Source organism: Perognathus longimembris, chromosome 19 (assembly GCF_023159225.1).
Source record: "Perognathus longimembris pacificus isolate PPM17 chromosome 19, ASM2315922v1, whole genome shotgun sequence".
Lineage (NCBI taxonomy): Eukaryota > Metazoa > Chordata > Mammalia > Rodentia > Heteromyidae > Perognathus > Perognathus longimembris.
In genome coordinates, this window is record NC_063179.1 from 42,831,804 (window position 1) to 42,844,437 (window position 12,634).

Sequence of the window (12,634 nt, forward strand, 5' to 3'; positions counted from 1 at the left end):
ATATGAGGAAATGAAACCTCAAATTATGTAAAAATCAGTACCACTGCTTTGAAAGCAGCAAGGTAGCTTTAGCAGTCAGTATAAAGTGCAAAAAGATTTAACAAAGTAGCAAAGTGAGAGTACTTTATATGTGTGGGACTCCACAAAGTTCCTGACTGCGGATAATCTATCACAGGCAACAGGTTCATCAGTCTTAGAGTTAATATTCAAAACTAATCTTGTTTGGGCTGGTACCAGGGTATTTAGTAACTCTGGGGTTCTCACTTGTTCCACTTGCTTCCTCTACCACTTGAGCCATACCTCCAGCCCTACTTTTCCTGGCAGGTTAGTTTGGAGATGGGAATCTCAAGGACTTTCCAGCCCAGGCTGACTTTTGTTTTAGTCTGCTGAGTAGCTAGGGTTACAGGCATGAGTCACTAGGGCCCAGCTAGACTAACTTAACTTACTTTCCTCTGTGTGCACGTACACACACGTACACACACACACACACACACACACACACACACACACGCCTAAAGCTTGAATGTCATCAGGGCCTGGGCATCATTCCTGAACATTTCTGCTCAAGGTTGACATTGTATCACTTGAGCCATAGCTCTACTTCTGGCTTTTGGAGTGGTTAATTGGAGACAGGAGTCTCACAAACTTTTCTGCCCAGGATGGCTTTGAACCTCAATCCTCAGATCTCAGCTTCCTAAGTATCTAAGATTACAGGTGAGAGCCACTGGTGCCCAACCTAATTTTTTATGTGAATTTTAAGTTTTTTAATTGACTTCTAATATTTAATACAATTTTATTGTTATTATTAAGGTATTGTACAAAGGGGATACCATTTCATAGGTCAGGTAAAGAGAATGTGTGTTTTGTTCACAATGTCACCCCTTCTTTCACTTTCCACCAGTTTCCCTCTCTCATCCCTGCCCAAAGTTACACTGGTCATTTCCCACACAGTGTACACTGAATAGCATGACTGCATTTATTCACTATTCCTCCTTCCTAAACTAATTTTTTAAGGTAATGTCAGAGGGGTTTGTCTGGCAGAGCCATGGAGCTTAATTCCTGAACAGAGAAAATAATCTACAAGGCACAATTAACAAAGCCTAAGTATTTTGAGATACCACACACACACCCTCCATGAATGCTGGTATATACTCAGAACTAAATATGTATACTTATAGTCCACATGGTACAAAGTACCACTGAAAATACTTCCCAGTCAAGCTCTAAGAGCATTCTTGTTATTGGTATTATCTTTAAGTAGTGTACAAAGGAGCTACCACTTAACAAACCAGTTTATGAATATAATTTATCTTCCCTTTCACCATTCTCACACATCCTTCTTCTACCGCCCCCCTTTCCCTCACTCTCCTTAATTTTGTAGGATATAGATTGGATTCTTAAGTATACTTTCCTCCTCTTTTCATCATCCATCTTTCTCCTCCTTTCTCGTTGGTCCCATTCATTGCTTCCTAGAGTTTTATTTTACTGAATTTTTTTGCATTTCTAATGAATTACAATGATTTGAGATCTCCTTTGAATCTACCATATTTCAGTTGTTACACCTGCATACTACCCATCATATTTACTTACAGATTTATAAGCTAAATCTAGCTTCCACATATAAGGGAAAACATGCATCCTTTGTCTCTCTGAGCCTTACTACACTTAACGTAATTTTTTTCCAGGTCTTTCCATTTCTTTACAAATGGTACAATACCTACACTCTTTCTAATGGGTGAATAAACTTTCATTATGTATATATGCCACGTTTTCTTGATCCATTTGTCCACTGAGAGACATATGGTTTGATTCCCTACTGTAGATATGGTGAATAGTGCTGCAATAATAAACATGGTTGTGTTGGTGGCTTACTGTATGCTGGTTTGTAACTTTTTGGGTAAATCTGAGCATTCTTTTTAATTATTAACTGACTGAACTAAGATTCTGAAGGAGACAAAGGAGAGAAGGGGATAATGTCATACCTACACTTTGCTAAAATATGCAGATGGGAACCTGAGTAAAAGGATGATATGATGGGAAAGAAGTATATTGCAAACACATGATGGAGTAAAAAGCTTATTTCATAATTTTACTCAGGGCAGTTTGTAAAATGTACAATAATGTTATTGATCAGCTTGACCAATAATTATCTTTTGTTCAAGTGAAGACTGATAATAATTATGGCATAACAGGAAAATTATTTCTTTTGAATACTGCTAACACTTTTTGAAGGCTTAAAAACACACACTTAAACGCTGGGGACTGGTGGTTCATGCCTGTAATCCTGGCTACTTGGGAGGCTGAGACCTGAGGATCATGGTTTGTAGCCAGCCTGGGCAGGGAAGTCTGTGAGACTCTTCTCTCCAATAAACTACTCAGAAGAGGCCAGAAGTAAAATGTGGCTCAAGTATTAGGGTGCTAGCCTTGAGCAAAGAAGCTCACTCAGGGTGCCACTCAGGCCCGCCTGAATTCAAGCCCCAGAATCAGCATAAAACAAATACTAAAATCTTAAAACAGCAAAAAAATGTTTACAAATGTTTTATCATTTTCTAGCTGCTAAACTTCAAAGGATAAAAATGGTTTCTGTTCTACTGAGAGTGACATTAATATGGGTGAGACATTCTTTAGACAGGTTCAAAGAGGGAGAACATTTTTGAAAAGGAAGAATTCTATTAGAGACAATAGATGGAAAGAATGGACAGAGTTGGGAAGAAATTCCTATATAAATAAGGCCTTTTAATACAAATTTGATGATTTTATTAAATATTTTAATGAACACTCATAAAAGGGTGTTGAAATTTTAAAAGACCAAGTAACACTTCTCATTCTAAATACAAAATTCCTTTCTGACAGTTGTATTAAACACGTCTTCTCAGGTGGCTGAGATCTGAATATTGGGATTCATAGCCAGCCTGGACAGACAACTCTGAGAGACCTATACCTCCAATTAACCAAAAAAAAAAAAATGGTAGAAGTGGAGGTATGGCTCGAGTAGTAGAGCACAAGCCTTGAAAAAGAGAGCTAAGCAAGAGCATGAGGCCCTTAGTTCAAGCCCTAGTACCTACACAAAAAAAAAGAAATGAAGCTGAAATCTGATGATCTGGGAAGAAAAATCTGTGAGACTCTTTCAATTAACAATTTTTTTTAAAGCCCAAACTGGAGGTATGGCTCAAATGGTGGAGCACTAGCCATGTGTGAAGAAGCCAAATGATTTGATAAAATGTTATTGTTTAAGCCACATAGTAAACAAAAAATTATTTTATCTGATAATATGATCAGTTGATTACATACAATACAGTAGTAGTAAGTAAATCAATTATAAGAAAGGAATTACTGGGGCTGGGAATATGGCCTAGTGGCAAGAGTGGTTGCCTCATATTCATGAAGCCCTAGGTTCGATTCCCCAGCACCACATATATAGAAAACGGCCAGAGGTGGCAATGTGGCTCAAGTGGCAGAGTGCTAGCCTTGAGCAAAAAGAAGCCAGGGACAGTGCTCAGGCCCTGAGTCCAAGGCCCAGGACTGGCCAAAAAAAAAAAAAAAAAAAAAAGAAAGGAATTACTATATTCCTTAGTTTAAATATATGGGTAATTTACCTGATGATGAAGACGTTATTGCAGCTGAAGATGAATCAAGAGATGGTCCAAAGAGTGGGTCCCAAGCAAGTAAATCACTGGTCCCTTTTCTTCCATACCATTAAAAAAAAAAAAAAAGAATTAGTATAAAATCCAGTGACTTTTTTGGTACCTGTCTTGGGACTTGAACTTAGGGCCTGGAACTGTCTCTGGGCTTTTTTGTTCAAGGCTAGCACTTCACCACTTGAGTCACAGCTCCACTTCCAGCTTTTTCATAATTAAGAGGTAAGAGTCTCACAGACTTTCCTGCTCCAGCTGACACTGACACCTGGCTAGTGACATATTTTTATTTCACAGAATTAGAAGAATTCAATACACATGGCTTAAAATCTGTGCATTCTACTAATGGTTTTACATGAAGAAATGTAATAAACAGCCTCAATAAACTGGTAGTTCAGTCAAACTACAATAATATCTAAAGCTGGCAAGAAAAAGTAAAGATTAATTGCACTCATACCATATCAAATGCTTGCAACCTAGATACTGACAGCTTTGGAAGACTGTTGAAAGCAGCACAGAGTCATACAGCTAGTATATTCTAAGACACTCAGCTCTGCTGAGTCACACCTAGCACCCAGTCTTGGACAGAACATTTAAGAAATATACACTTCATTAAAAATTTCATAAGCCACATTTATTTTCAAAGATGAAGAAAACAGGTAAAGGATTCTTCAAAAGTCATAGGTAGAGAAAAGAGGCACAGGCCATTATTCTAAGAATATTTTAGGAGATTTTAAATAGAAAGCACAACAACTACAGAAATGTTACAATTATCTAAAAGTACTTATATCTCAACATGCACATATGAAAGCGTATTACGACATTTGATAAAGTACCATAATTGCACAATTATTAAAAACAAAATTTGAAATACTAAAATATTTACCCTAAAAATAATAAATCCAATAAACACTACCACCACACTCAACTAGAAAGGCTAACTTCTTTTAAGTTATGAGGTCAATTTAACTAGGTGCAGGTGGCTCACACCTCTAATCCTAGCTACTCAGGAGGCTGAGATCTGAAGATCCTAGTTTGCAGCCAGGCAAGGCAAGAAACATCTATGACTTTTAGCTCCAATTAACTACCAGAAAAAGCCAGAAGTGAAGCTGTGGCTCAAGTGATAAAGTGCTAGCCTTGAACAAACAAACAAAAGGCCTAGTCAAGCCCCAGGTCATAGATAAGTAATTAAACAAATTCAGTCCATTCAAAGATAGTATTCTTTCTAATAAAGAAATGAAGAGGAATTCATACAATTCTGTTTTTTTCTTTTTAACAAGATTGGTCATGCCATTTCATCTTAATTCAAACACTTGCTCATTTTGAAGCGCATAAAATACAATTTATTTTAAAGCTGAAGTTCAAAACGAAGGAAAAGAATGAGAATGAAAACAGCTACTTGAGTACAGACACGTATGAGTTTAGAATACCATCATTTATTTAGAAGTAGTAAGGCCACCAGGGCAAAGTTCACTTAACTTTTTTTTTTAATTACTGTCAAAAGAAATACCACGTTAAAAAATAACACATCTAAACACTCCAACATTGCCATTTCAGTTCAGAAAACATGCTGACTAAGAACACTTAGCTATAGAGTTCCCTAGAGAAAATAAAAAAAGGAATATATTTAAAATCTATATGTTAAAGAATGGAAAGACTGAATAGGTAGAGCACAGATAATTTTCAGGGCGGTTCAAATATTCTGTGAGAGAGCATAATGTAAGACACATAATTCTCATTATGCATTTGTAAAAACCTACAGAATATATGACACCAAGAAGGAACTCTTTTAATTACCAAGTCTGAGTGATTATGACCTCTGATGAATTCAAGTTCATTGGTTCTAACAAATGGCTCAATCTGGTGAGGAAGTTGGACAGGCTGGGCATATACGTATGGGGAGGGGGGGAATATATGAGCTATCTTTATACTTTCTCCTCAGTTTTGCTCTGAACCCAAAACTGCTCTAAGATATCAAATCTGTTTTTGTTCTATTTTTGTCAGCTGTAGGGCCTGAACTCAGGGCCTGGGCACTGTCCAAGTGCTTTTTCTGTGTAAGGCTAGTGCTCCACTTCTGATTAAGCTGGCTTCAAAAGGTGATCCTCGGGTCTCAGCCTACTGAGTAGCTAGGATTACAGACGTGAGTCACTATCACCTGGCACACCTATTTTTAAAACAATAAACAGGTAACTTACTCATTGGGTGGAGCAGATGACTTTGACTTTGTTAACTCTTCATCTAATTAAAAAATTAAGACAAAAATTCATAATCTGAGAAATAAAGTACCTTAATAAAAAGAGAAACTGCCCACATATACCAATCAATCCTATGAACAATTTCAAATTCTGGAACTGACAACATAAGTAATCACAGAGGAAAAAAATAAGCTGATTTTCTCTTGAGTCTAGATGTCTCCAACAAATTTGGGATGAAATTTTTTAACTCAACCATGGTATTCACTAAAATAAACTTACTATTCAAAAGAGAGAAAATAGGAGCTGTAACTTTAAAACTCAGGAGAAATATTTAAACATGTTTGCAAATTTTACTCAAGAATTTTAATTGATGAATCACAAGAGCACATTTTCAAATTTTGAGACTATTATTAGTGATCATTATATTCATTAAAAGTAGTGATTCATCTTGAAGACACTATTCTCAAAATGAAAATTTTAGAGCACCCACAGCAAATTTATATGGCTGTCTCAGCACTTATGTGTCTTGTTTCATAAGTAAGTGATAAACAGGCGAATGGCATCAATATCACAAAAGTCATGATAGTACATACACAACTTCTACACTTCAATGTTATACACCACTATGCAGTGATGCACACAAAGAAAGTGAATGTAAGTGCCACTGTACATTCCTGAGGTGTACCACATTATTCTATGTGGCTCAGTTTGGCTGTTAAGTGTTTAGCCTCAAACCACTTATTGTACTATTTTCCAACTTTTTCCATTTTGCCTCAACCTCCAAAATTCATCAGACTCTAGTTACTCTCTAAGGCTGGTAATGATGAAAGGATATTTATTGCTACAATTACATAGGGCTCTAAGACAAAATGCCTGATAGTTTTAGAGACATAAATGTCAAAACTTACTAGAGGAATTCCGATTCATCTGTACCTAAAACAGAAATGCAAAAACTAAGTACCATTAAAAAAACAACTTAATTTGGTAACAAAATACTGGACAAAATTTATACTGAGATTCTAGTTTTTAGTTGCTTTTAGTATATCTGATCAATTGTAAATTTTATTTACATAAAACACAGAAAAACTTTGCAGTAATTTTCTATAAGAAATAGTAATATAAGAACCTTCAAAAGCCAATAAAATGTTCTTAAAATATTAAAACAGCAACTACAGTGAGATACTATAACTTGTTAATCTAAATCAAACACAAATGTTTGAAACCCAATGTTTACTAATAACAATGCTTTATAAGTCAATATAAAAAATAGAAAATCTTGCACTTACTGGACTGTGTCTCTGGTAGTACATGGAATAAAAAACAAAGACAGTATTCAGTATAGAATTTAGTTATCCTATTTTGCTGCTTTTGTCTCTTTCCTTCTGAATTCTATCTAAAATATAAACATCTTAAAACAGACATTGTTAAGGAGCAAAAACTGAGTAACAAAATACAATCAAACTCAAGCATAAGTGGCTTATACCTGTAATCCTAACTACTCAGAAGAATTGAGATCTAATAAGGATCACAGTTTGAAGCCAGCCCCTGAGTACAAGAAACGAGCAAAAAGCTGGAAGCAAAGCTATAGCTCAAGTGGAAAAGCACCAGCTTGAACAAAAAAGTCAGTCTTGGGTAGTTCATGACTGTAATCCTACCTATTCAGGAGGCTGAGATCTGAAGATTATGGTTTGAAGCTAGCCCCAGCAGAAAAACTCCATGGCACTTCTTTATCTCTAACTAACCAACAAAAAGATGGAAGTAGAGCTGTGGCTCAAGTGGTAGAGTGGCTGCCCCTTAAGCAAAAAGTTCCAGGACAGGACTCAGGTTCTGAGTTCAAATCCCAGGACTCACACCGAAAGAGAGGGAAAAATAGAGAATGAGGGAACAGGAGAAAGAGGGAAAGAGGAAGGAAGGGAAGAAGGGAGGGAGGGAGGGAGGGAGGGAGGGAGGGAGGGAGGGAGGGAAGGAGGGAGGGAGTCATGGTTCAAAGCCATACTGGGCAGACAAATCCTTGAAGCTCCGTTTCCAAAATAGCCAACAACAACAACAACAACAAAAAAGTAAGGCTAAAGTAATATAGTATCAACCTAACAAGTGTGAGGTCCTGAGTTCAAAGCCTAGTACTGCCAAAAAAAAATCCAAAAAAGTAAGAACTTTCATGCATTATGAGGAAAAATAGATTCATCCATTAAGAAAATGTAGAAATGTACTTAACATTCTAAGATATGCCTTTTCTCCCATAGGTAGGTAAGATTTCTGAATTCAGAATATTATCAAGAAGAGATATTACTGAGATTTATTACAACTATGTTTTATTTCTCTCCCCAAAGCAAATGTTAATAATACACAAAAAGAGAAAATGTAGAGAGGCTTGGAGTGGTGCTCAGCGGTACAGTGCCTACCTAGCATTCAAAAGGGCAAACTGTTCATTCCCAACACTGTCACCAAAAAGTAAAAGCTAAGAATTAATTTGACCTTTAAATTCATTTTCATGGAATTTCCTTGTAATGTTCATAAAACATCAAAGCAAAACTTTAGAATTAGATGGGGGAAGGATTAATCTTGCAAATTCAGTCTGCCTGAGACATACGGAATTGTGTATAAAAATAAGGAAGGCAAATTGTGAGTTTTCTACTTTTTTTGTAAAATACTTTCAAAACCAAGGTAAAACTAAGCCAAACCCAAAGTATATATAAAAATAAGAAACTATTTTCTCATGAAAAAATGCTTTAGGATTAACTGATGTCTTTCTTTTTATTTTCTTAAAATTAACAAGATACAGTAAATAAGTTAAAAATAAATACATAAAGACTTCTACATACAGAGAAAACTTTTGTTCAGGTTTTCACTTACAGGTATTGCTGGGGAGAGTGATATATTCCCTATGGATACTTTCAATTCATCCAAAGAAGCCATTGTGTGATGTGAGTTACTTGGATGCATAGGCTTGATTTCTATGCGGTACTTCTTTGGTTCTTCATCTTCAGAGTCAGAATCACTAGATGAATAAAAATGATTCTCTTTGGTATGTGAGTATCAGTTAAGGAACTTAGTTTTTAAATTGCCTTCATGCCTAATCAGTTTTCCACACACTTATATATATATAAAGGAACAAAACCCTTAAGGGTAAGATAAATCAACAGAAATAAAACTACCCACTTTTATTAACAATTAATTTTAAAACTGAAGAGTCTTTATCACATTGTGTATGTGTGTTTTGTTGGTTTTGTGTGCTGGTACTGAGGACTGAACTCAGGACCTCACACTCTTAGCTTTTTAAAATTTTTTGCTCAAGGCTGTCACAATACCACTTATGCCATGCCTCCAGTTCTGGCTGTTGTTGTTGTTGTTACTTAGAAGTAAAAGTCTTGTGGCTTTATCTGTGTTGGCTGTCTAACCTCAATCCTCTCAGATCTATAACTCTTGAGCAGCCAGAATTTTAAGCACGAGTCACTGGTGCCAAGCAACATTGTTTTTTATATGCAACACAATCCCTAAGAATAAATACCCAAACGATGAAAGGATATCATTCTGATTTGCTTCTGGTTTAATACTATAGCCTTCTTCGTCTACATCAGGAATGTTCTATGGGAAAAAGAGAAAAAAAGAATTATTGTAACAATCGTAAAATATAAATTAGCCAAACCAACCTTACATATTTCTGAGAAATAAATCACTTATCAAAAACCAACAAATTCACAGAACTATTAACACTGTGGGGAAAATTATGTTGTTTTTATTTAGTTAATAAGCTTCAAATAACATTCTATGCTTCAGATATCTGAACACCTGCAAAAAGAGATAAGAGAATTACAACTCAAAATTTCAAGTATAAAAACTACAAGGGTAAAGACCAATTTGGAGTGTTCAAAATCTATTGTTTCCACTGGAGGCATGGCTCAAGTTATAAAATTATAGATCAGTGAGTATGAGGTCTTGAGTTCAAACCCCACTATTACCAAAATCTACCATTTCTCTTATGAATTAAAATGAAAAAGCTATTCTTTTAAAATGTTAAATATTCTCAATGTTATCACAAGGCATATGGAAATACAAATATAATGTCTCACTGAGTTGCTTAAAGTCTAAATGAGCTAGGACAGTGCATAACATATGTCAACATCTCATAGTTACTAGTGCTTCTTGAAAAGGTAGCCTTAATAGAATAAAACAAATATTGAAATGCAATCAGCAAAATCAGACCAAAAGAACTACTAAACAAACTTCCCAGTCTCTTCAACAATAAATCAAAAGTTAAAGAAGAGAAGGAAGGGGAATCTACAGATTAAAAGAAATTTAGAGATACCAACAAAATAAAAATGTTACAGAACTGGCATTAAAAGATAATGATAAAAACAAACACTAAAAGGCTACTTGAAAACACTAAAGAGTCAGCAGAATTGTTTTTCAGTATGATGGCATTTTGATCATGCTTTAGACATACACTTAATATGTCATCAGTTGGAATCATTATTCTGTTATCTGGGGATGGAAAGTGACCGGCAGAATTGGCTACGGAAAACCTAAAACTATTGAGGACAGGAGAGATTATGGCAGCACTGTATGTATTTTACATTTTATTTAAAATTCTATATAGTAAGAAGTTATTAAAAATCTAGCTGGCAGTATAAAACACAGCAAGTTACTAAATATTCTGGTTTGGATATATATTCATTTCAAAACACTTTAAGTGCTTCAGGAAGGATCTTTACATTCATATTATAACATCTCCACAGGTGTAAAGAACAAAGAACATGGTGAATAAAGAAATCTATCATAAACCAAGATACAGAAAATAGACAGATAGTTCAGGTGCACAGCAAGGTTCTTTTCAAGTTAAAGGAAAGGGAAAACCTGAACACTGAATGAGGAGTCAATAAATACAGATGTTCAAAAATGAGAAGAGAGATACTGGGAGAAAGGTCTTTGAAAAGTCAAGTAAAAAAAAAAGGCAAAATAGGGGCTGGGGATATGGCCTAGTGGCAAGAGTGCTTGCCTCGTATACATGAGGCTCTGGGTTCAATTCCCCAGCACCACACATACAGAAAATGGCCAGAAGCGGTGCTGTGGCCCAAGTGGTAGAGTGCTAGCCTTGAGCGGGAAGAAGCCAGGGACAGTGCTCAGGCCCTGAGTCCAAGCCTCAGGACTGGCCAAAAAATAAATAAATAAATAAAATACAAAATAAAACTCTTGTTTCTGAAGAACTAGGGAGAAAACAGTGAAAAAAAGAGAACAAGTGTTTGGGGAGGAATAAGAGCGGTTTGTGGATAAACACGTCTTCAAAGTAGGGAAATAAAAGGACAAGATCATATGTGGGTGGGACTGCAATGTGACTGACAGCTTAAGTAAATGATAAGCCAAAAAATGAAAATGAAACATGAGCGAAAAAAAAATTGAGAGCACATGAAAATATCAAATTCAAAAGTTGATAAACACACACTGTTGACAAAGCTATGAAGAAATGTTCCCTCAGAGTCTGCTCTTATGAGAACCAAAATGGTATAATCTCTACATAAAAATAAAAAGAATTGTCAATATCTATAAAAACTACTTTTACTCAGTAGTCTCACTCCCAGAAACTCAGTCCAAAGACACAATTCCAAAAATCTAAAAATACACATGCATAAGCCATTCATCAAGTATTTACTATAGATAAAATTTATTTGAAATTGTCTAATTGTCCAAGCACAGTTGAATAAACTTGATAAATACACTAAAGAGCACAATGCGGCTTTTAGAAATAATTAACTGTATAACTAATGTAAGTGAATAAAAAGAGGAAGCTTTGTATGAATTAAAGTGACTGCTAAGAAATACTTTTAACTAGAAAATAGCCAAGCATAAAGTATTCCTGTATCATCATTAAAATAAGAAGGAAAAATAAGAAAATATACATATATCTTTATAATAAAGCCACTAGAAAAATCTGAACAAACTAAACCTGGTTGTCTATAGCAGAGAGCAATGGAATCAAAGGAATAAAGGAGAAGGACACTTTCTTAGTTTCTGGAAATACACATCTAAGTATTTAGAGGTAAAGGACTATAACATGTTAAAAGGACTTTACCATGTTAAAATGGACCATAGTGTACATATAAACACATGTGCCTATAGAAAAACAAAACAGTAAAGCAAATGTAGTGGGGGAAAAAATGAACACAGAATTCAGTGTATTATTTTATGCTATCAATTATTTCTAAGAAAAAGCTACAGCTTTGTGCCAAACCAAGCAGTTTAGAGGATGAAAAGCCAGAGTGAAGATGGAAAAATAAATTGTATCTCACCGAGAGTGGATTCTATGAATAAAGAGATGGCAAATGCTACCGTTATAGAAACAGAAATACTACACTTTCTGACAGCATTATATACTGCTTGTTAATATATAGATATTAGTATGTGGAATACTTGAAAAGTTAAGAAACTTTACTAAGTGTGGCTTCATTAGAAATTAGAAATGTGAAGAGTTTTCAAGATATTTTATCCCTATTCCAAGTAGGCTAGAAATATACCAGATATACTAGTCCCCTTCTCCCCACAGGAACAGTCTTGCTTTCCAGTGTTTCAGTTATCTGTGGTCAATTGTGGTCTGAAAATATGAAACTAAAAATTCCAGAAATCAAAGACCTACACATTTTAAGTAAATTTACTATGGTAATTTTTTTTTGGGGGGGTGCAGTCCTGGGGCTTGATCTCAGGGCCTGAGCACTATTCCTGGCTTCATTTTGCTCAAGGCTAGTACTCTACCACTTGAGCCACAGCACCACTTCCGGCTTTTTCTATATATGTGGTGCTGAGGAATCAAAC

At 35.4% G+C, this 12,634-nt stretch overlaps 1 protein-coding gene across 1 annotated transcript in view; it reads right to left on the bottom strand.

Moving 5' to 3' along the window:
* Positions 1–12,634, bottom strand: part of Fcho2 (FCH and mu domain containing endocytic adaptor 2) — a 99,711-nt gene that overhangs the window by 21,223 nt on the left and 65,854 nt on the right. Inside the window, 6 exon segments of the mRNA XM_048368534.1 lie at positions 3,597–3,685; positions 5,831–5,873; positions 6,739–6,763; positions 7,117–7,128; positions 8,684–8,859; positions 9,358–9,415. Of these exon segments, the coding sequence (XP_048224491.1) occupies positions 3,597–3,685; positions 5,831–5,873; positions 6,739–6,763; positions 7,117–7,128; positions 8,684–8,859; positions 9,358–9,415 (403 nt within the window).